Source organism: Hyperolius riggenbachi, chromosome 11 (genome assembly GCF_040937935.1).
Source record: "Hyperolius riggenbachi isolate aHypRig1 chromosome 11, aHypRig1.pri, whole genome shotgun sequence".
In the NCBI taxonomy this organism is placed as follows: Eukaryota; Metazoa; Chordata; class Amphibia; order Anura; family Hyperoliidae; genus Hyperolius; species Hyperolius riggenbachi.
The window spans coordinates 8,949,580-8,973,577 of NC_090656.1; the positions used below are offsets into that span (position 1 = coordinate 8,949,580).

The 23,998-nt window shown below is 46.5% G+C and overlaps 1 protein-coding gene across 2 annotated transcripts in view; it reads right to left on the minus strand.

Annotated features, from left to right (window-relative positions):
• Positions 1-1,055: 1,055 nt before the first annotated feature.
• Positions 1,056-23,998, minus strand: part of KCNG4 (potassium voltage-gated channel modifier subfamily G member 4) — a 51,255-nt gene continuing 28,312 nt past the window's right edge. For both annotated transcript variants that reach the window (XM_068259693.1, XM_068259694.1), the window contains exon 3: positions 1,056-2,314. In XM_068259693.1, the coding sequence (XP_068115794.1) occupies positions 1,544-2,314 (771 nt within the window). In that variant the 3' untranslated portion in view covers positions 1,056-1,543. The remainder of the gene's footprint in view (positions 2,315-23,998) is intronic.

Sequence of the window (23,998 nt, forward strand, 5' to 3'; positions counted from 1 at the left end):
TGGCTTTCTGCCCCCCAGCAAAAAAGTATTTGGCCTGCATTGAAATCCAGCAATGCCATGTATGGCCACCTTTCAAGGGAATCTGAAGTGAAAATAAACTTGTGATATAATGATCTGTATGTGTAGTACTGATATGAGTCTCATATTGTTTCCAGTACAGGGAGAGTTAAGAAACTCCACTTGTTATCTGTATAAAAGAGCTTCGCTGAGCTCTCTGACTAATTTAGTCAGAGAGCAGTGCTATTTTCAGAAGCACTTATACATCAAAGAAACAGTGAAAGACAACTTCAGATAAGATTTTACTGCAGAGAAGTTCAAAGGGTCATTAGCTCGGCTCTGTTTCATAGTTTTAAATGCACAGTGTAGTGTGTAAGCTGCAAATATGACAGAATGATGCAATGTTATTAAAAAAGCTATATAACTGAAAATAAAAATAAGACTTTTTTTCTTTGCTACTTATGTTCTATAAATTATCAGTACTACACGTACAATTCATTGTTTTTTCTCTCTTCACTTTACGTCTGCATTGTACTGCTGAATATCCCCATGCACATAACTGTCAGTCAAAGGACAACTTTCACAAAAATTTGTAAAATTTAAAATGTATGTGTATTAGTTTGTCCTAGAGTAGAATGCACTATAAAGATATTTCGTCCTACCGTATGTTGATGTCACTCGCAGCATTTGGTAAAAATGTGACATATTTTGGACTAGCCCATCTCCTTATGAAGGATTCTCAGTATTTTGAATTGACCTTTTACATCGGTGCTGGAAATCCAGTCTCCTCCTGTACACTCTTCTGGTAGTCGGAGTGTACCACTGCCATCCAAGGAGTGCCTTTGAAAATAAAGGAATTCCTGAGAATCCCCTGTGAGGAGATGAGTTAGTTAGAAATCTGTCAGATCTGTCACATTTCTACTGCCTACTGTAAATGACAGGATCTTAGTAAAACTGTTAGTGCATTTTACTTTGGGTCAAATGTACAACTAATACACATACTGTATGTTTTAAATGTAACAAATTTTTGTGATAGGTTTTTTTTTTTAGTTTTTTTTTTTAGAAAGCCTTAATTTACTACCTCGTTAGTGCTCACACCATTAAAATAGTACAGGCACAAGATCAATTTCATCAGATGATCAGTTTTTACTTCCCTGATTGGCTAGTCATGAGCATGTGATCATGTCTCAATTCTGCTTCCCAAGTAGGGTCACCTGATCATCAAATTGGTCACATGCTTCACTGTGAGTTACCAGAAGACATTCTCCCTGAAGAGTATGCTCCTTCAACACATGGTCTGTTTGAGAAAGCAGATGACATCTCAGCCAACCAGCGGCCACCTATACCTGAACACTATTAGTTTTGGGTGGAAGTTGCCACCAACTATTCACAGAATCGAGGTGCTTCAGTTGTGTTGTCTTGTCTCTAAATCCCCGGAGTGGAGGCTTTTCCTCTTGAAGTGCACATTGGTCAACAGAAGGGCCATACCATTCCAGCTTACATTAGGAAACTGGAGTGTGTGTCCTGAGAACTACCTTCCTCAATGTCATTTTCCATTATAGAAGTACTTGTAGGTCTCTTCAGAGACCAGACTGTCTGTGTCATTGAAGGTGTCACTTTCTCCTGACTGGTTGGCATCTTTCGTCCTCATCAGTCGGCTCTGGAGTCTTTCCTGGTCCCGTTTGAGTTCGGAGTATGAGCGCGAGAAGGTGTGGAAGATGGAGGTGGCAGGAAAGGCCATGATTAAGATGCCACTGAGGATGCTGCTCAGAGCCACCACCTGCCCTGGTATACTCCGGGGCACCATGTCACCATAGCCCACTGTGGTCATGGAGATAATAGCCCACCAGTAGGATGCCGGGACGCTGGTGAACTCCTGACACCTTCCCATTTCATTTTCAGCAAGGTGGACCAACGGAGCGAATAGAGTCATAGCCACGCAAAGGAAGAGCAAGAGGAGACCAAACTCTCTAGTGCACCTTCGAACAGTGAGGCCCAATGTCTGCAGTCCAAGCGAGTGTCGGGCAAGACGCATGACGTACAGTATTCTCAAGGCACGCAATATTCGCAGCACCAGCCCAATCTTCTCCAGGTACGAGTTGCTCCCTGGCTTGTCAAGAGTGCTTTGTTCATCCTCCACGATAAGTGAGACGTAATAGGGCAAGATGGCCAAGACATCGATGATATTTAGAGGCCCCTTGAAGAACTGGCACTTGCTCTTCGCCTGCACAAAGCGCAGCACAAACTCCAGGGAGAACCAGGCCACACACACGGTCTCGATGATGAAGATGTTGTAGCATGTCTGAGAACATTCTCCCTGTGAAGAAAACAAGAGACCGTCAGCTTACATTGTGCACCACAGAGAAATCAGTGGCTGACCGCAAACTATACTGGCACCTCTACAGTCCCTTCTGAACTCTGCTGCCCACCTCTCTTCTCGCTCCTCTGATGCTGCCCCTCCCTGCCAATCTCTCCATTGGCTACCAATTCCCCAAAGGATCCGAGTCAAGCTCCTCATCCTGTTATACAAAGCTCTACATAAGTTGTCACCTTACATTTCCTCAATGATCTTCAGATACCATCCCACCTGAAACCTTTGCTCCTCACAGAAGACCCTCTTGTTCTCTAACTTGGTTACCTCCTCTCACTCCCACATTCAGGACTTCTCACGAGCATCACTTCTCCTTTGGAACTCTTTCACAGTCTGTTCGTCATGCTCCAACCCTGGAAACCTTCACACATATCCCCAAGACACACTTTTTCAGACAAGCCTACAGTTTGCTATATGTAGCATTCAAGGTTCACTGCCTAATCTGCTATCCCCTGTGTCTCCTCCCCTAATGTCTCCAACCCACCACCCTCTAGATTGTAAGCTCACAAGGACAGGGACCTCCTCCTAGTGTTTCTTACTCTGCTGTAATTTATCATATGAACATGTACCTGTATCTGTGATGACTCAAACCAAACATCAACTCTGTATGTATTTGTATTGTTGCTGGATTTCTTGACCGTACAACGTTTTGAACTTCTCGTGTTTGTGCTCCCCACTCTTTGTTTTGTACTATGTACAGCGCTATGGAAGATGTTGGCGCTATATAAATAAATATGAATAAACACGACTACTCACATCTCCTGCAGGGGAACAGAACCGCAAACAAAATAGAGACTATATCACTTTTAGTCCTCCTACCAACATTTGTAAGCTGCACCGCTAGATAATAAAGGCTTAAACTCCTTTGCGGTTTGCTTGTTTCCAGATCTTAGGGTCTAGAAGCGGGGTGTTTTTTTTTTCTTTTAGACCCTAAAGTAAAGGAAATATCTCATCTTCCTGGGGTCCAATGCTGCATTTCTTCCTCCTGACCTCTGGGGGGTGCTGTATATCGATGGTGAGATCACCTCCTGACATCATGTGACAGATGGCGATCTCATCCGAGAGACATGGAGCCTCAGAGGACTCAAGGAAGACAGGCTGCGACTTTCCATATTAGGGGAGGTGAGCTCTGCACATCCTGCCTGGCAGTCACCCCAACCCAGGCTCGGGATTAGCAAAAACAGCACCTTTTTTCACCCCAACTCTGGGTCAGTAATAAGCTGTCATGGCCAGAAATCGATCATATGATTCATTGGGTGGCCATTTTGTGGCACAGATTAGCCTCTGATTCGACAAAGTTAACGAATCAGAAGATCAATTTCAATATCAAATAATGTATAGGCACCCTATTCTCAGAATGCAATTTAGTTTAGCTTTTGACTGCTTAGAAAGTGGCTTTTACAGCTATGGTTTTGCTTAATCTCCATGGTCAAATCAAATCAAAGATAGCTTTATTGGCATGACCAAGTTTCAATACAGGCATTGCCAAAGCAGGTGGAATGGGGAACATGGGATGGGGTTGGGTAGGGGTACAGTAGGTTAGCATGGTTTTATATTAACCCTGTTGAGGAGTGCATAAGAGACATTAAAGTGGGATAAAACTCTGGCGTTTTCCTACTTTTAATTAGCCATACTTTATATTACTCCTACAGTTCTCATATTTGCTTTTGTGCACAAGTAATATTGTCTGTTTGCAAATTTGTAATATGCAATCAGACAATATTACTTGTTGTTGTTGTTATTGTCTGTTTGCATATTACACATTCACAAAGTACAGTTTATGTGCTGTGGAAGCTGCCATTGCATTTTATTGCATAGCTGCTGTATTTTTATATTGGGATCTATCTAGTGATTACTTCTCAACTCTTGCTGGTTCTCAGCTCAATAAAGCTCAGTTTTGGCAGTTTGCTAAATGTTTACTAAATGTATCTGACAAAGGAATGTAAACAAAAGATAATGTTATCACCTCTTCTAATGCAGCCAGAAGCTGTCCACTGAAGCAAGGAGCTTTCCGCTGAAGAAGAAAATGCTGTGTTTAACTGTTTGAATGCTGTTCTGCTACAATTTTTTTTTGTGTTAGTAGATTTTATGCTGTAAATAATCTTTTAGAGCAAAGAGGAAATGCTGACTTTCAGACCACTTTATAATAACATGGGCTCCAAAGGTTTTTGTCAGTGTGTACTGACTTATACCAGCTTTTAAATATCTTGTGCTAGTTCCCTTCACTATGAGGCAAGGTGAGCTATTGTCTCTCTCGATTTCGCAGGCATTTTTCCGGTCTCCGTTACTCTGCTATCCATTTTTTTTTTGTGTTTGTTTGTGACATTGCAAATACTTTGTAACTGGGAAAGCACACGTTGTGTATAGAATAGCAGACCACTATTGGCTGCACTAAAACACTCTTAGGCCAGAAACCCACTTGGAGCGATTTTCTGAGCGTTTGGCGATTTGAAAAGCTCTTGCTAATGTAATGCTCTGGGTGTGTTTCCACTGGAGCGATGTGATTTTATAAAAATCCCCCATAGCATTGCGTTAGCAAGAGCTTTCTCAAATCACTAGCACTTAGAAATCGCTCCTAGTGGGTTTCTGGCCTAAAGCTATGTACCCACATCGCGATATTCACGACGACCAACATTTTTTTCAGTGCCGGTAGCTTAGCTAGGTGGTGGTAGCGTCTCGCCACAATAATGACCATCATGGCTGATCAGATCGCTAAGATCCCCGGCAAAGTACCGCAATAGCTTGAAGTCTCGTTCGCTCCCGACGTGTAGCGTCATGTGACTTCGTGCAGAAAGAAGCGTCGCTTGACGACCATCGTCAAGGGGACGTAGCAGGACCCGTCGGGCAGTGAGTGCTGGGCTAATAGAAGCCGTAACCAAGAATTGAACTTCATCCCAATCAGTAGCTGATACCCCCTTTCCCAGGAGAAATCTATTCCTTTTCAAAAACGGATCATCAGGGGTCTCTGTATGACTAAGGGCTGGTTGAGACGGACGTCTGCGTGGCGTCGCTTTTGGGGGCGTTGCGGCGGCTGCGCGGTCAGGCTTTCAATAGCCTTCGCGTCGCGTTCCGATGCGTTCGTGGTTTTCGTTCCCCTAGGGGGACATTAGCCGTCGCAGTTGGCCGCCTCCTGGAAGCTACATGTCGCTTCCAGGGGCAGCTCGAACACTAGCGAAAATCGGGACCCGAACGCCGCGATCGTGCAAACGTGCTCAAAAGCTTGGTGTAAACGCTCCCAACCGCGACGTTCCGAACGCTTGTGGTAAATGCTCCGCAAGCGTCCGTCAGAACCACCCTTATATTGTGGTGACCCCTCCCCCCACAGTGTGATGTCAGCGCCTCTAAATGGCTAAATGACTAAATCATTTATGCATAATTATTGTAAAACTCAAGCACTTTTTTAATTACATTATTTTCACTGGAGTTCCAATTGTAATGGCCATCTTGAGCTGTTTTAATTAAAGAGAAACGGTGGCCAAGAATTGAACGTCACCCCAATCAGTAGCTAATACCCCCTTTTCCCATTAGAAATCTTTTCCTTTTCACAAACGGATCATCAGGGGGCGCTGTATGGCTAATATTGTGGTGAAACCCCTCCCACAGGAAACTGTGAGGACCGTGGTCCTGGCAGTTTCCTGTCTGTGAACCTTGTTGCATTGTGTGAAATAACTGTTTACAGCTGTTTCCAACTGCCAAAAAAGCAAGCAGCATCTCCTTCCACTGACATCACCTGCCAGCAGTAAAAATGTCACCATGGGATAAATGTCAGAATGTAAATCAGGGAGAGGAATGATTTCACAATGGGCAAACACTGACTTAATCATTTATACATAAATATTGTAAAAATGAAGCACTTTTTTTAGTACATTATTTTCACGGGAGTTCCTCTTTAAGTTCAGATTCACTTTCAGGTGGTACGTCTCTCATTTGTAGCTAAAAACCATTGAAAAAGATTGGCGTTCGGCTATAACTGATGACATTGTCCCCTGGGTGGTACTCCATTAGACCTGAGCGACACATTACGCTCGCCTTATGATGAAGTGATCGCGAGACGGGCGGATCGGATTTCATATGTAAATGACAGAAGCTCGGTATGAAGAAATTGTCTTTTCTACAGAAGGGATAATGATGCTGACCACGTTCCAGGCTATTTCTGGAACTGCTGAATAAGATGTAGAAGATATCTGAGATACTTCATCATAATGATATCTGCACCAGATAGGAAGAATCCTGCGGCTGGGGAAGGGAAGAATATCTTAAAGGGGCAGGACCGAGAGGGTCCTCTGAACAATGACAAAGGGACAGCAGAAATCAAACACTGGCAGTTTGGGCAGCTGGACAATGATACCCTGATAGTGACGCCAAGAACATTCTGTTTAGGGGTGGCTCTAGGCTTGTGGTGGTCCTGGGCAGAGAAAGAATTGGTGGACGCTTTTGCCCCCGCCAATGTCAGTATGGTATCTCATGCACAGTAATCGCCACAGGTGTTACAGACGCTGCATAGCCGCCTTGCGCTCATGACACAAATGCTTAAAGAGGAACTTCAGCCTAAACAAATATACTGTCATTAAGTTACATTAGTTATGTTAATTAAGATAAGTAATATAATCTCTTACCCACCCTGTTTTAAAAGAACAGACAAATGTTTGATTTCATGAGGGCAGCCATCTTTTTGGTTGAAAGAAGGTGACAGGGAGCATGAGACACAGTTCCAACTGTCCTGTGTGCTGATCACCCCCTCCCAGTTGCTAGGCAACGTAAATAACAACATAGAAAATCCCCTCATGCTTTGCACAGCATCAGGGGGGAAAAAAAGCCCGTGCAGTTTTCTTTGATGGGCGGAGCTTAGCTAAAAATGCAGCTAAAAATGATGCTTTGGTAAGAAAAACAAAGTTCTGATGCTGTGAAACTGTTAAAGAAACACCAAGCCTTTTCAGTTTTGCTGAGTAGATTTTTAGTCCAGAGATTCACTACAACTTTTGCTGAAATTTGCCGCTGCGTTTTGCCTCCGTCCCCCACTGTCTCAGACTGTGGCGTACTTTCTCCATGCTGCTGAGGGCGGGGCTGATGGGGAGAGCCTCGCAGCAACTAGGCTGCAGATCGTGCCTTTACAAGTGGCGCACACAGGGGCTGGCACAGCACACTGACGTGTGTCACGAGGTACTGGCGCTGGCATTGACGGGTGCAGCCATAGTGACCAGGTTATCCCTTCCCTTGGTGAGCTTGAAATGAAGAACAAAAGAGACAGAAACACTTGGCCACAGCACAGACCCTTCTTTAGTCCGTTTTTCTACGAAGGAGGTAAGACCACTAAGCTTCCCCCAAAACGGTTTTTAGGTGATTTAATCCTTGTTGGCGCCTCTGTATACAAATTTTGCAATTTTCCCTTGGTGAGCATGTGGTGGCCCCACCTGGGAATGGTTGCCTAGTACAAATGCAGAGATGGCACATGCCTAAAGCCACCCCTGTTCTGACGCTTAGGGCCGGTTTCCACTACTAAAGTGACGCGAATGCAGCTGCCTAGCCGCATCGCATCACTTCCGCCGCCCGCGTCACTTCCGCATCTCCCGAAACGGGCCCTTAGTGTTCCTGAGACGCTGTTCCCTCCAAAAGGTTGCCAACTGCAGTCGCGGGCTGATGTCCATACTGCCAACACACATGCGCGACAAAGAGGGCAAGGGAGCGCGACAAAGAGGGCAAGGGAGCCCAACTGAAGAGGCATCGCACCTACTGACAATTTTTTTCAGAGGGGTACAGCGGCACAATGGATGCGACATGAATATTAAAGTGTAGAGTATCACTGAGAACCTGTATTACTCCCAGTTCCGAAGGTCTGATCCGCCTAGGAATTTACCAGAATGTGTGTCAGATTGACCTTACTAACTTGCCAAAAAAGGGTTTCATTTGTATATTTGTAGAGTATTTAAACCCAGGAAATACTGAAATATTAATGTCTTTGGTTACGATAAGGTCAGCTGTTCCCGGTGAAAGCAGCTGGGTGTATACAACTCAGATAAGAATCAGGCAATTTCACTTGTAGGTACTGGTAGCAGGGCCAGTTCTAGACTTAGACTTTTTTGCTACCTAACGCAAACATTGTATGCATAGCCCCTCCCCCCCCCAACACATGTAAAATGCTATAGTTACCCCCATATGACACACAGCAATCACCCCACATATAAACTGCAACAATTGCCCCCACGTATCATCACTGGTGTCAGTGGGCATTATAGATACAAAAGATACCCCAACACGCTGCGTATTATCCCCCCAGCCAAAGTGCAGTCACCGCACCTGGCCATTATTGGAGTTCAGCAGGTAGGTGTGCCTCTTCCTCCTATCATTCCTGCTCAGTGTGTGTGTGTGCGCGTGTGTGTGTGTGTGGGGGGGAGGGGGGTTTGGGGTTGAGTGACTGAAAGTTACTGAAAGTAACAATTTCAGCACCTAATGCAAACTTCATGCAGATCCCGGGATGTTTACACATACACTGCAGTTTAGTAACCAAAGCTTCTAACAGAATCAATTAGCATGAGAAAGCAAGAAGTTCAATTAGATTGAGAACAATTGTTTTTCTTTGAACTGACTGAGCTACATCTACATGTATCTTATTACTAATTAGCACTGCTCTATATCCCCCGCCCCGTACTTGTTTTTAAGATTTTATTTTGGGATACTTCCATAAATCAAATGGACAATTTCTGACAGTTCCTGGTGTTTATATTTATGAAGGTGTCCATACATTCGTCAATATTTCCTGTTGATTCCAGGCAGATGTGATCCCTCTGATTTCCAGACATGTAATACAGATGGCTCTTACCCTCTCCACTGTGTCCGTAATCAGACACTGTGTCCATAATCAGACACCGTAGGTCCCCACACTGGTTTCCCGGTGTTTACTGCCTCTGAAAGTAACATGTTGCTTTTGAGATGAGGCGCGACGCCGGGATTTACCGCCTGTCGCCAGGCTTTTATGAAAGACTGCAAAACTTGATGGGACGGCAGTAGATCCCGAAAAAACGTAGCGTCTAAAACGTCACGTTAAACATCGGTAAAGCGTCCGTGTGAACCAGCCCTTGGGCGTAGACGAAGGGCATTCCTGTTAGGTGAAAGTAGGGTTTGGTAATGTTAGGTGTAGGTACGGGGAAGGTTAGTGTTAGGGATGGTTAGTGTGAGATGTAAGCAGGGGGGAGTTAGTTTCAGACATAGGTAGGGTTTTACTGTTGGGCGTAGATGGGGGGGGGGGGGGGATAAGTGTCAGGTATAGGTCACGGAAGTCAGAAGTAGTAGTCAATATTACATTGCCAATTTTTAAACTATTGGCAACTGCATGCAACAACAACACAAAAAAAGATAATAGTACATGTATGCCAATAAAAAATATTTTCTTTAGCCAACAAACAAAAATTTACTGGAAAAGGTTCCCAAATGTGCTTTAAGCACACCTGAAGTGAGAGAAATATGGAGGCTGCTATATTTATTTATTTATTTCTTTATTCTTATATAAATATTTATTTGCAGATTGCCTGGCATACTGCTGACCCTCTGCTTTTAATACTCATAGACCCTGTACAAGCACGCAGAGCAGCTGTTTCTGACATATAGGTGCCCCCAGTGTAGGTAGCCAAATATAGGTGCCCCCAGTATAGGTAGCCAGGTATAGATGCCCCCAATATAGGTAGCCTGGTATAGGTGCCCCCAGTATAGCTAGCCAGGTATAGGTGCCCCCAGTATAGGTAGCCAGATATAGGTGCCCCCAGTATAGGTAGCCAGGTATAGGTGCAGCCAGTATAGGTGCCCTCTGTATAGCTAGCTAAGTATAGGTGCCCCCAGTATAGGTAGCCTGGTATAGGTGCTCCCAGTATAGATAGCCAAGTAGCCAAGTATAGGTGGCCCCAGTATAGGTAGCCAGGCATAGGTGCCCCAGTATAGGTAGCCAGGCATAGGTGTCCCCAGTATAGCTAGCCAAGTATAGGTGCCCCCAGTATAGGTAGCCAGGCATAGGTGCCCCCACTATAAGTAACCAGGTATAGGTACCCCCAGTATAGGTGCCCCCTGTATAGCTAGCCAAGTATAGGTGCCCCCAGTATAGATAGCCAGGCATAGGTATCCCCAGTATTGGTAGCCTGGTATAGGTGCCCCCAGTATAGGTAGCCAGGCATAGGTGTCCCAAGTATAGATAACCAGGGATTGGTGCCTCCAGTATAGCTAGCCAAGCATAGGTGACCCCAGTATAGATAGCCAAGTATAGGTGCCCCTAGTATAGGTAGCCAGGCATAGGTGTCCCAGTATTGGTTAGCCAGGCATAGGTGCCCCCAGTATAGGTTAGCCAGGCATAGGTGCCCCCAGTATAGGTAGCCAGGCATAGGTGTCCCCAGTATAGGTAGCCAGGCATAGTTGCCCCCAGTATGGATAACCAGGGATAGGTGCCCCCAGTATAGGTAGCCTGGCATAGGTGTCCCCAGTATAGGTAGCCAGGAATAGGTGCCCCCAGTATAGGTAGCCTGGTATAGGTGCCCCCAGTATAGGTAGCCAGGCATAGGTGCCCCCAGTATAGGTAGCCAGGCATAGGTGTCCCCAGTATAGGTAGCCAGGAATAGGTGCCCCCAGTATAGGTAGCCTGGCATAGGTGTCCCCAGTATAGGTAGCCAGGAATAGGTGCCCCCAGTATAGGTAGCCTGGTATAGGTGCCCCCAGTATAGGTTAGCCAGGCATAGTTGCCCCCAGTATTGGTAGCCAGGTATAGGTGCCCCCAGTATAGGTAGCCAGGCATAGGTGCCCCCAGTATAGGTAACCAGGAATAGGTGCCCCCAGTATAGGTAGCCAGGTATAGGTGCCACCAGTATAGGTAGCCAGGTATAGGTGCCCCCAGTATAGGTGCCCTCTGTATAGCTAGCTAAGTATAGGTGCCCCCAGTATAGGTAGCCTGGTATAGGTGCTCCCAGTATAGATAGCCAAGTAGCCAAGTATAGGTGGCCCCAGTATAGGTAGCCAGGCATAGGTGTCCCAAGTATAGATAACCAGGGATTGGTGCCTCCAGTATAGCTAGCCAAGCATAGGTGCCCCCAGTATAGATAGCCAAGTATAGGTGCCCCTAGTATAGGTAGCCAGGCATAGGTGTCCCAGTATAGGTTAGCCAGGCATAGGTGCCCCCAGTATAGGTTAGCCAGGCATAGGTGCCCCCAGTATAGGTAGCCAGGCATAGGTGTCCCCAGAATAGGTAGCCAGGCATAGTTGCCCCCAGTATGGATAACCAGGGATAGGTGCCCCCAGTATAGGTAGCCTGGCATAGGTGTCCCCAGTATAGGTAGCCAGGAATAGGTGCCCCCAGTATAGGTAGCCTGGTATAGGTGCCCCCAGTATAGGTAGCCAGGCATAGGTGCCCCCAGTATAGGTAGCCAGGCATAGGTGTCCCCAGTATAGGTAGCCAGGAATAGGTGCCCCCAGTATAGGTAGCCTGGCATAGGTGTCCCCAGTATAGGTAGCCAGGAATAGGTGCCCCCAGTATAGGTAGCCTGGTATAGGTGCCCCCAGTATAGGTTAGCCAGGCATAGTTGCCCCCAGTATTGGTAGCCAGGTATAGGTGCCCCCAGTATAGGTAGCCAGGCATAGGTGCCCCCAGTATAGGTAGCCAGGCATAGGTGTCCTCAGTATAGGTAGCCAGGAATAGGTGCCCCCAGTATAGGTAGCCTGGCATAGGTGTCCCCAGTATAGGTAGCCAGGAATAGGTGCCCCCAGTATAGGTAGCCAGGTATAGGTGCCACCAGTATAGGTAGCCAGGTATAGGTGCCCCCAGTATAGGTGCCCTCTGTATAGCTAGCTAAGTATAGGTGCCCCCAGTATAGGTAGCCTGGTATAGGTGCTCCCAGTATAGATAGCCAAGTAGCCAAGTATAGGTGGCCCCAGTATAGGAAGCCAGGCATAGGTGTCCCCAGTATAGCTAGCCAAGTATAGGTGCCCCCAGTATAGGTAGCCAGGCATAGGTGCTCCCAGTATAAGTAACCAGGTATAGGTACCCCCAGTATAGGTGCCCCCTGTATAGCTAGCCAAGTATAAGTGCCCCCAGTATAGATAGCCAGGCATAGGTATCCCCAGTATTGGTAGCCAGGCATAGGTGTCCCAAGTATAGATAACCAGGGATTGGTGCCTCCAGTATAGCTAGCCAAGCATAGGTGCCCCCAGTATAGATAGCCAAGTATAGGTGCCCCTAGTATAGGTAGCCAGGCATAGGTGTCCCAGTATAGGTTAGCCAGGCATAGGTGCCCCAGTATAGGTAGTCAGGCATAGGTGCCCCCAGTATAGGTTAGCCAGGCATAGGTGCCCCCAGTATAGGTAGCCAGGCATAGGTGTCCCCAGTATAGGTAGCCAGGCATAGTTGCCCCCAGTATGGATAACCAGGGATAGGTGCCCCCAGTATAGGTAGCCTGGCATAGGTGCCCCCAGTATAGGTAGCCAGGAATAGGTGCCCCCAGTATAGGTAGCCTGGTATAGGTGCCCCCAGTATAGGTAGCCAGGCATAGGTGCCCCCAGTATAGGTAGCCAGGCATAGGTGTCCCCGGTATAGGTAGCCAGGCATAGGTGCCCCCAGTATAGGTAGCCTGGCATAGGTGTCCCCAGTATAGGTAGCCAGGAATAGGTGCCCCCAGTATAGGTAGCCTGGTATAGGTGCCCCCAGTATAGGTTAGCCAGGCATAGTTGCCCCCAGTAGAGGTTAGCCAGGCATAGTTGCCCCAAGTATTTGTAGCCAGGTATAGGTGCCCCCAGTATAGGTAGCCAGGCATAGGTGCGCCCAGTATAGGTAGCCAGGCATAGGTGTCCTCAGTATAGGTAGCCAGGAATAGGTGCCCCCAGTATAGGTAGCCTGGCATAGGTGTCCCCAGTATAGGTAGCCAGGAATAGGTGTCCTCAGTATAGGTAGCCAGGAATAGGTGCCCCCAGTATAGGTAGCCTGGCATAGGTGCCCCCAGTATAGGTAGCCAGGCATAGGTGTCCTCAGTATAGGTAGCCAGGAATAGGTGCCCCCAGTATAGGTAGCCTGGTATAGGTGCTCCCAGTATAGATAGCCAAGTAGCCAAGTATAGATGGCCCCAGTATAGGTAGCCAGGCATAGGTGCCCCAGTATAGGTAGCCAGGCATAGGTGTCCCCAGTATAGCTAGCCAAGTATAGGTGCCCCCAGTATAGGTAGCCAGGCATAGGTGCGCCCAGTATAAGTAACCAGGTATAGGTACCCCCAGTATAGGTGCCCCCTGTATAGCTAGCCAGGCATAGGTATCCCCAGTATTGGTAGCCTGGTATAGGTGCCCCCAGTATAGGTAGCCAGGCATAGGTGTCCCAAGTATAGATAACCAGGGATTGGTGCCTCCAGTATAGCTAGCCAAGCATAGGTGCCCCCAGTATAGATAGCCAAGTATAGGTGCCCCTAGTATAGGTAGCCAGGCATAGGTGCCCCCAGTATAGGTAGCCAGGCATAGGTGCCCCCAGTATAGGTAGCCAGGCATAGTTGCCCCAGTATGGATAACCAGGGATAGGTGCCCCCAGTATAGGTAGCCTGGCATAGGTGTCCCCAGTATAGGTAGCCAGGAATAGGTGCCCCCAGTATAGGTAGCCTGGTATAGGTGCCCCCAGTATAGGTAGCCAGGCATAGGTGCCCCCAGTATAGGTAGCCAGGCATAGGTGTCCCCAGTATAGGTAGCCAGGAATAGGTGCCCCCAGTATAGGTAGCCTGGCATAGGTGTCCCCAGTATAGGTAGCCAGGAATAGGTGCCCCCTGTATAGGTAGCCTGGTATAGGTGCCCCCAGTATAGGTTAGCCAGGTATAGGTGCCCCCAGTATTGGTAGCCAGGTATAGGTGCCCCCAGTATAGGTAGCCAGGCATAGGTGCCCCCAGTATAGGTAGCCAGGCATAGGTGTCCTCAGTATAGGTAGCCAGGAATAGGTGCCCCCAGTATAGGTAGCCTGGCATAGGTGTCCCCAGTATAAGTAGCCAGGAATAGGTGCCCCCAGTATAGGTAGCCTGGTATAGGTGCTCCCAGTATAGGTTAGCCAGGCATAGTTGCCCCCAGTATGGATAACCAGGCATAGGTGCCCCCAGTATAGGTAGCCAGGCATAGGTGCCCCCAGTATAGGTAGCCTGGCATAGGTGTCCCCAGTATAGGTAGCCAGGAATAGGTGCCCCCAGTATAGGTAGCCTGGTATAGGTGCCCCCAGTATAGGTTAGCCAGGCATAGTTGCCCCCAGTATTGGTAGCCAGGTATAGGTGCCCCCAGTATAGGTAGCCAGGCATAGGTGCCTCCTGTAGAGGTAGCCAGGCATAGGTGTCCCCAGTATAGGTAGCCAGGAATAGGTGCCCCCAGTATAGGTAGCCTGGCATAGGTGTCCCCAGTATAGGTAGCCAGGAATAGGTGCCCCCAGTATAGGTAGCCTGGTATAGGTGCCCCCAGTATAGGTTAGCCAGGCATAGTTGCCCCCAGTATGGATAACCAAGCATAGGTGTCCCCAGTATAGGTAGCCAGGAATAGGTGCCTCCAGTATAGGTAGCCTGGTATAGGTGCCCCCAGTATAGGTTAGCCAGGCATAGTTGCCCCCAGTATAGGTAGCCAGGCCTAGGTGCCCCCAGTATAGGTAGCCAGGCATAGGTGTCCCCAGTATAGGTAGCCAGGAATAGGTGCCCCCAGTATAGGTAGCCTGGCATAGGTGTCCCCAGTATAGGTAGCCAGGAATAGGTGCCCCCAGTATAGGTAGCCTGGTATAGGTGCCCCCAGTATAGGTAGCCAGGCATAGGTGCCCCCAGTATAGGTAGCCAGGCATAGGTGTCCCCAGTATGGATAACCAGGCATAGGTGTCCCCAGTATAGGTAGCCAGGCATAGTTGCCCCCAGTATGGATAACCAGGGATAGGTGCCCCCAGTATAGGTAGCCAGGCATAGGTGCCCCAGTATAGGTAGCCAGGCATAGGTGCCCCAGTACAGGTTAGCCAGGCATAGGTACCCCCAGTATAGATAACCATGGATAGGTGCCCCCAGTATAGGTTAGCCAGATAGGTAGCTAGCCAGACTGTACCCCCCCCCCCCCCCCCCCATGGCCGTCACTCGTTTTACCTTCTGAGTTGGCCGCCGCCTTCTCTACAACCGTCCCCTTTGCTACTACTAGGCCTCTGAAGAAACAGGAGAGCGGCTCCTGTAATGACACATGAACACAGGAGGAGGTCCTAAAATAATGTCACCCGGAGGTCTCACAGCAATGACACACTAATGCCCCTGCTTTACAAGTAAGATTCGGATTGCTGAGTCAGAGTCAGTGAAGTTGTCTGAGAATTTGCTTCCCCGCTGTAATGGGATCTGCCACAAAGTCTCACAATTACTGCTGAACCGGCAACAAACGGCTTTTACTGCAAAGTCATCAGATGAACTCACCTCACGCCTTTTTACTTAATGCCTGCCAAAATGTTATAAGAAAGCTTTCTTTCCTTCTCATCTTCAAAATGTGACAGGAATTTATTAACTTTCTCGCGAACGCTCCGCTGGCAGCCGATAAAACGGAAATGAAATGCCACTTCGCACCATATTGCCACCTGTCCCCTTAATTCCCGCTAATAATGTAAAAATTTGGTGATCTAGCGCAGGGCTGAGTTATCCGTCACGGCAGAGAGGAACAATGGCTCGTGACTGAGGATTTAACGCACAGCGCTCTCAACAGCCCGCTACCATTATTACCTGCGATATTAAACATTCAAGCTCACATCATTGTGTTTTATTCTGTTAATATGTATGTGGGAGACTCACGGAGAGCTGTGACTGGGTGAAAAATGTCTTCTTTACCGCTGTGAATATTGGAGAAAAGCGGTTTCCAGACAGGAGGAGGATGACGCAAAACTGACTTTTATTTGACAGTCTAGGGATCCGGTGTCGTCTGTTGGGTCTGTTGCGGTAACTGTATCCAACCTGCATTTCTGACTACACATGCCTTCCTCACGGAAAACTATGGTGGATAGGGATGATTGTAATTTGATAATTACGCAAAATTTTATGTACATTTTGACAATTACGCCTATACTCAATTACAGTTTTGACATTCAATTGATTTTGTGTTATGGATTCTTAACTAATTCAAGACGAGAGCAATTTACACATATCAGCATTGCTCTCATTCATTCGCCAACAACTTTATTACTACTTCTCACACCTAAATGATCTATATATTGTTTTTTTTCTGGACAAATTAGGCTTTTAGTGAGCTTTTAGCTTTTATTTTCTTTGCGTTTTAAAGGGAAAATAAGGGGGGAAAAAAACAACACACTATTTCTCCATTTACATCCATTATAGCTTTACAATAAACAGTTTAAAGAGAGTCTGAAGCGAGAATAAATCTCGCTTCAGACCTCATAAATAGCAGGGGCACGTGTGCCCCTGCTAAAACGCCGCTATAGCGCGGCTTAACGGGGGTCCCTTCACCCCCAAATCCCCCTCGATACACCCGGGGAGCGCTTCCTGGTTGGGGCAGGGCTAACCGCCGCAGCCCTGCCCCACGCGCGTCTGTCAGCGCGTATCTCCGCGTCTTCCCCGCCCCTCTCAGTCTTCCTTCACTGAGAGGGGCGGGGGAGAGGCGGCGATGCGCCGCTGACAGACGCTAACGGCTGCAGCCCTGCCTCCAGGAAGGGAAATTCTGCGACCTTTCTACGACACACTTTTGCGGGGGGTGGGTGGGGGGTGAAGGGACCCCCGTTTAGCCGCGGGATAGCGGCGTTTTAGCAGGGGCACACGTGCCCCTGCTATTTATGAGCTCTGAAGCGAGATTTATTCTCGCTTCAGAGTCTCTTTAACTAGAAATGAAACCCACACATTTTATTTGCTTATCCATCCTGGTTAATACAACATTTAGATAATGTGCCTAGTGCAATGTATGGTGACAATATTGTATTTGTAAATAAAGGTATCTTTTTATGTTTTGTGTTTTTTGCTTTCAGCAAACATCAATGTAGAAATCCTTTCCAGGGAATGTCCTTATAAAGAATGAAAGCTTTGCTGAGAATCCCCTATGAGGAGATGGACTAGTCCAAAACCTGTCGCTTCTGTCAGATTTCTATTACCTACTGTAAGTGACAGCAACATAGGAGAAAAGTATTTTGTGGCTCATTTTACTCAGGAAGAAACACTTCTTATTTGTATTTGTTTACATGTATTTTAAATTTTACGATTTTAGTGGTCCTTTAAATGAACCTCCCCATAGGGGATTTTTGTAATGAAGTGTGACATGGGGAAGGGGGGTGTTTGGAGTAGGCGTTATTGCTTGCGTACGGGGTGCTGCTCCTCCAGTTTCCCGTTTGTATAGGATCCGACATCTATGGAGATACCTCAGCTGTGCCGTATTTTTTAAATTGCTGACACCGCTGCAGTGTATGCTGGGAGTTGTAGTCAGTGGTTGCATGTACAAAGATGTTCTTGCATCCACGGACGGCATCTCCTGGCATGCGGTGCGGCGAGCACAGGAAGTTGAAAATGCAGCAGCTGCTGTCTCTCCGTGGAGAAGATGGCGGATCCGATATGGATGGGAGGTGAAAGGAACAGCACCCCATAGGTAACTAATGATGCTAACCCCAAACCCTTAACACAAGGCACATTATATTACCAAGGTTCATTTTTGAACGAAGTTTATTTTTAAAAAATGTAATTCCAGGTGCACAGTTGCCTTAAAGCCCCCCACAACTTTTCGGTCCCCCTTAGCCGAGGCAAGAGAGGCTTCAGCCTCAGGGTGCAGTGTAGGAGGAGGCACAGGGCGGGGCAGAGGGGAGAAAGGCTCCAGCCTCAGGGTGCAGTGTAGGAGGGGGGGCGGGGCAGAGGCGAGAGAGGCTCCAGCCTCAGGGTGCAGGGTAGGAGGGGGCACAGGGCGGGGCAGAGGAGAGAGGCAGTCCAGCCACGGCGCAGTGTAGGAGGGGGCACAGGGCGGGACAGAGGGGAGAAAGGCTCCAGCCTCAGGGCGCAGTGTAGGAGGGGGCGAGGCAGAGGCGAGAGAGGCTTCAGCCTCAGGGTGCAGTGTAGGAGGGGGCGCAGGGCAGGGCAAAGGAAAGAGAGGCTCCAGCCTCAGGGTGCAGTGTAGTAGGGGTGCACAACTCACTCAGCTATCATTCCCAATTGTGTTTGAAGCAGAGAGAAATAAGAAAAGGAGATACATGGCAGTGACTGCAAGCCAGATAACTGGAGATTAAGGTGTTGGGGGCCCTGGGGCACCTCTTAAGGTGGCCACACACCATACAATTTTCTGTTCAATTCAAGAATTGCAATCAATTTTTCTGACTGATTGTAACACTTCAAAATATGACCAATGTACCACACACCTATGTTAAATTCTTCCCCAATTTATGATAAAAATGATTGGAAACTCTGAGAAAATTGCTAGGCTGTGTATATTAATAAATTGACAATCTGACACACACCATACAATCTTTAAGGTGATGTAGCTGCTGCTGCATGCTTTTTTAGCAGTTGGAAACAGCTGTAAACATCCATTTCCCACAATGCAACAAGGTTCACAGACAGGAAACTGCCAGGAGTACCACGGTCCTCAGAGTTTCTTGTGGGAGGGGTTTCACCACAATATCAGTCATACAGCGCCCCCTGATGGTCTGTTTGTGAAAAGGAATAGATTTCTCATGTAAAAAGGAATATTAGCTACTGATTGGGATAAAGTTCAATTCTTGGTCAGAGTTTCTCTTTTAACCAGCTATAATTAAAGCACAGATGTGATTCTGGAGTTGTCTGTTAACCCATTTATGGATAATAGGGAGGTTCATTTGCTGGATATCCATCTGCACAAGATTATCCGTCCTTTGATGTTGATACGCTGATACACTTGTCTAAAAATACAAGTTCTATGAAGAGGAAGCTGGCTACTTTATAGCGGGTTTTCAGATCATCTCCTTTTAGACAATTGATTAAAACAATATTAAGGATTTTTTTTTCATTTTTTTATCGGTTACCTTAATTTAATTAAAGGAACACTACCAATACCCATGTGTTCTAAAATGACAATGGCCAAATGTCTAAGTAGCCGTGTAAACATTTTCCCACTTTTCATGTTAAATATCCGAAGCAAAAGCTTTATTTCATTGTGTGTAGGATTTAGCTCTATTGGGACAAATAATTAGCAAAATGGGTGTCTGCTTCAATGTACAGCCAGTGTTGTTTTTCTCTGAAAGACAATTACAAATATTTATAACAAGTTAAATTTTCTCTGCTCTCTTCAGACACTTCAGTCAGACACAGGACTTTCTCACACACACAGGATTAACAGGCGCACTGTGAGGGAATTCTCCCTCCCCTCATGGTTCACTCTGGTGTCAGATTAGAGTGAAAGGAATTTGATACAGTAAACAAGTGAATTCTATACATCATTATTTACTAGCACTTCAGGAACTCTCTCAACCCCAGGTTAAAAAAACCATGTTAACCTCCTTGCCGGTTATCCCGAGCTGAGCTCGGGGTAACACGCGCAGGAGGATTGCTCTGGTCTTGCTGGGCCAATTTTCACAATTTTTTTCTCCTACACGCAGCTAGCACCTTGCTAGCTGCGTGTGGTACGCGATCGCTGATGCTACCCGCCAATTCGCCTCTACCCGCCGCGTCGAGATGCCCCCCCCCCCCAGACCCCTGCGCAGCCTGGCCAATCAGTGCCAGGCAGCGCTGAGGGGTGGATCGGGATTCCCTCTGACGTCCCGACGTCGGTGACGTCATCCCGCCCCGTCGCCATGGTGACCGGGGAAGCCCAGCAGGAAATCCCGTTCTGATGGGGGATGCCGCTGCTCAGCGGCTATCATGTAGCTAGCACTAGGCTAGCTACATGATTTTAAAAAAATCAAAATAAAAAAAAAAGGGCTGCGCTGCCCCCTTGCCGCCGGAATTGGACCGGCAAGGGTGTTAATCGATATTGTTCCTTTAATTAATTAATTTTTTGTTTTCATGTAGATTTATAGCAAGCTGTTCTCTGATTTTATTCAGTTTTCAGTTTAGTATATATGTGACCACATACACATTTACTACATACGATATAAAGCTACATTTAATATCCATATTCAGCAGATTGGATTTTATTTTTTATAACTCCCATTTTTTTTATTGCCTATATATTTAAATATACTTTTGGCAATGCATTTTACTAAGTGTTACAATGTTTGCATTATGTCAGTATACTATCTTTTATTGCTCCATTTTTTATTGCCTATATATTTTTATATGCCTTTTGGAAATATATATTAGCCCGTGAGTGTTGCAATGTTTGCATTATATTATTATACAATTTATTTTATCACTTTCTTTTTATTGCCTATATACTTTTATATGCTTTTTAGAAATATATATTACTCAGTGATGGTTACAGTGTTTGTATTATATAATTATACTATGTTATTTTATATGCTTACTTATGCAAACACACTTAGGCCTGGGACACACTAGCAGCGCTTTGAGATTTTGAAAATCTCTTGCTAATGTAATGCTATATGTGCGATGCTACTTATAGGGACTCAGAGCACCTCTCATGGGCATGCCTTTAACACTCCGACCAGTACTGCAAAGTACTTAAAAGATGCATGCCATTATGTAGCTTGTGCTCTCCTCTTTCATTTGATGCATGAATCGCTGTTCTACACCAAATAATTTTAGTTTCAGTTTAAAAATCACGGCTGCCATCTTGGCTATGTTATAACTTCCGGGTCACCCCTGTCTTCTCTGTTAGAGAAGTGCATCACTGAATGAAGCAGGAAGAGGAAGTGACACGCATGACCATTGCAAGAGGCTCCTCCGGAGGGGTCATAGCACGACTTTGTTGGAAGTCGTCTGGCTTATGGTGGCCATACATGGTACAATAAAAACGTTCGATTATCCCGTTTATTCGATCTAAATGATCAAATCGAATGGAAGTTGAAAATATTTTTTTTTTCACTCAAGAAATTCGAACGATTATCCCGTTTTTTCGAGAAAAATCGGATCGGACATGCTGGAAAAATCTTTATATTCGATCTAACGGAATAATCGAATTAAATTATCTAATCGAAAAAAAAATGAAAAATTGTACCATGTATGGCAAGGCATACCCATGAGAGGTGCTCGGAGTCCCTTTAAAGCAGGGGTCTCAAACTCAATTTACCTGGGGGGCCGCAGGAGGCAAAGTCAGGATGAGGCTGGGCCGCATAAGGGATTTCACAATCGCGGCGCATCGCCGCCTCTGCCCGCCCCTCTCACTCTACCTTCATGGAGAGGGGCGGGGAGAGGCGGCGATCCGTGCGGCGATTGACGTCAGGAGGGGCAGAGCTGAAGCTGACTCTTTCCAGGAAATGCCAGCGGATTGCCCCCCGGGCGATTTGGGGGCTCTGCAGCCCTCGTTTAGCAGCGGGGATGCGGTGGATTACTTGGGAGCGCTGAAGCGAACTATAAGGAAGCTTTTGCTGGCGAGGGCCACAAAATATTGTATCGAGGGCCGCAAATGGCCCGCGGGCCGCGAGTTTGAGACCCCTGCTTTAAAGGATGTAATTTTCTAAAAATCACCCACAGCATTACATTAGCAAGAGCTTTATTAGTGGACCGACAGGTCCGATTAGATTTCCGATAATTTTTCTGATCGATTTTCTATAGAAGTGATCGCAAAATCGATTAAATTTGTTTTTTCTCTTTTTTTGTTTATTTTTGACTGATTTACATGGCTAAGGGCAACTTGATAGGTTGCACCTCCTTGTCTTACCTCTGTTCGGGGGTCATTGATGAGCTTTTATGAATATTCGTAACAGATTTGCATATCTGTTTGTTACATTGTGGAGCGATTTGATTGTATTTTATTTCAATACACAGAAATTCGAAAACAATATTTAAAAATTCAGAAAACGATCAGAAATCAGATTGGACCTTATGGAAATAATCAATTTGACCCATCTAACCGACAGGAAATTGCATGGTGTGTGTACCAGGCATTAGAGGCAGAGGATCAGCAGGACAGCCAGGTAACTGGTATTGTTTACAATTAAATAAATAGGGCAGCCTCCATATCGCTCTTACTTCAGGCTCCCCTTTACATGCGCTGTATAGAATCTGTCCCCTTTTTTCCGGAGAAAAGACGGCAAAATGTTCTGTGCGAGGAGTCCAGACTCATGAATGAATAATCCAACAGACAGATGAGTTACAAGACGGCGGAAAATGGCTTTCTATACTTAGACGTGTGCCCAACCTGATTGGGTATTTTAATCTGCGGGCTGTCAAAGGGAACCTGTCATATCGCCACAGGCGGCTGTATTGGGAGCTGGAGAAAAGTTCAGTAAAAAGATGCAGCTCTTGCAAAATAAAAAGGTAAAGGATCACTGCCCCATAAAGTATAATCTCATTATAGTAAACTCTGATATAGGCCTCTTTCACGGTGCGACGTTAAAGTCGCACGTTAGAAAATGTTTTAACATGTACTAATGCACAGCTATACTAAGTCTGTCCAACATTCACAGTGCACACGTCGCGTTTGTGTGTAACGTGTAGCGTTATTAGATAGTGCTGCATGCTGTGCGTTATACACGTTATTAGGTGCGTTGGACTGTTTGCACATGCTCAGTAATGACCTGGAAGCATAGTTTTCATTGCCTGTATGCTCTACTGTATGCGACGATAATAGGGCATAGAGTTGCGTTGTGACATGTTTGGGATGTTGCGTTGTTAGTTTGCGCTGCGACTTTAACGTCACATCAAAACGCAACGTCCCACTGTGAAAGTAGCCTTAGTAAACATTGGGGTATAGTAAACAAAATGTCCTGGTTCTGACCAAGCCCCATTATAAATATATGGGAGAAACGCCTGTAAATTCTGATTTAACAGAACTTCTGTTATAGTAAACCTGTTTTTTGGCCCCTGCGTTATTCTGTATATGGCTATAGTTGTAAGTGGGCGGGACATGTGTAATATGTCAGTCAGAGTCCCACGAGGTGTGGGCAGGCTGGCAGTCACTTAGGCCTGGTGCACACCAAAACCCGCTAGCAGATCCGCAAAATGCTAGCAGATTTTGAAACGCTTTTTCTTATTTTTCGGTAGCTTTTCAGCTAGCGTTTTGCGTTTTTGTGTAGCGGTTTTGGTGTAGTAGATTTCATATATTGTTACAGTAAAGCTGTTACTGAACAGCTTCTGTAACAAAAACGCCGGCAAAACCGCTCTGAACAGGCGTTTTTCAGAGCGGTTTGCGTTTTTCCTATACTTAACATTGAGGCAGAAACGCATCCACAATCCAAAAAATGCCTCACCCCTGGAGTATGCGTTTCTGCAAAACGCCTCCCGCTCTGGTGTGAACCACCTCATTGAGATACATTGACCAAGCGTATCCGCAGCCGCAAGCGGCTGCAGAAACGCTGAAAAAGACGCTCGGTGTGCACCAGCCCTCATAGCCTGCTCACTATCTGCACACTACTCTGAGCCTGCATGGATTACCTCTAAAGCACCTATGCTTACTGTCCAAGCTGGTGCCTGGTTACTGAGGGAATTGCCTGTCATCTGTGACTTGCTTGTGCATGGCTGCAATGCTACAGCATCATCCAGGCTGCACAGAGATGTGGAGAGAGGAGCACACTATCAGTAATGTACCTGCACAAACTGTTAAGATCTATCCTGTGTAAGCTGA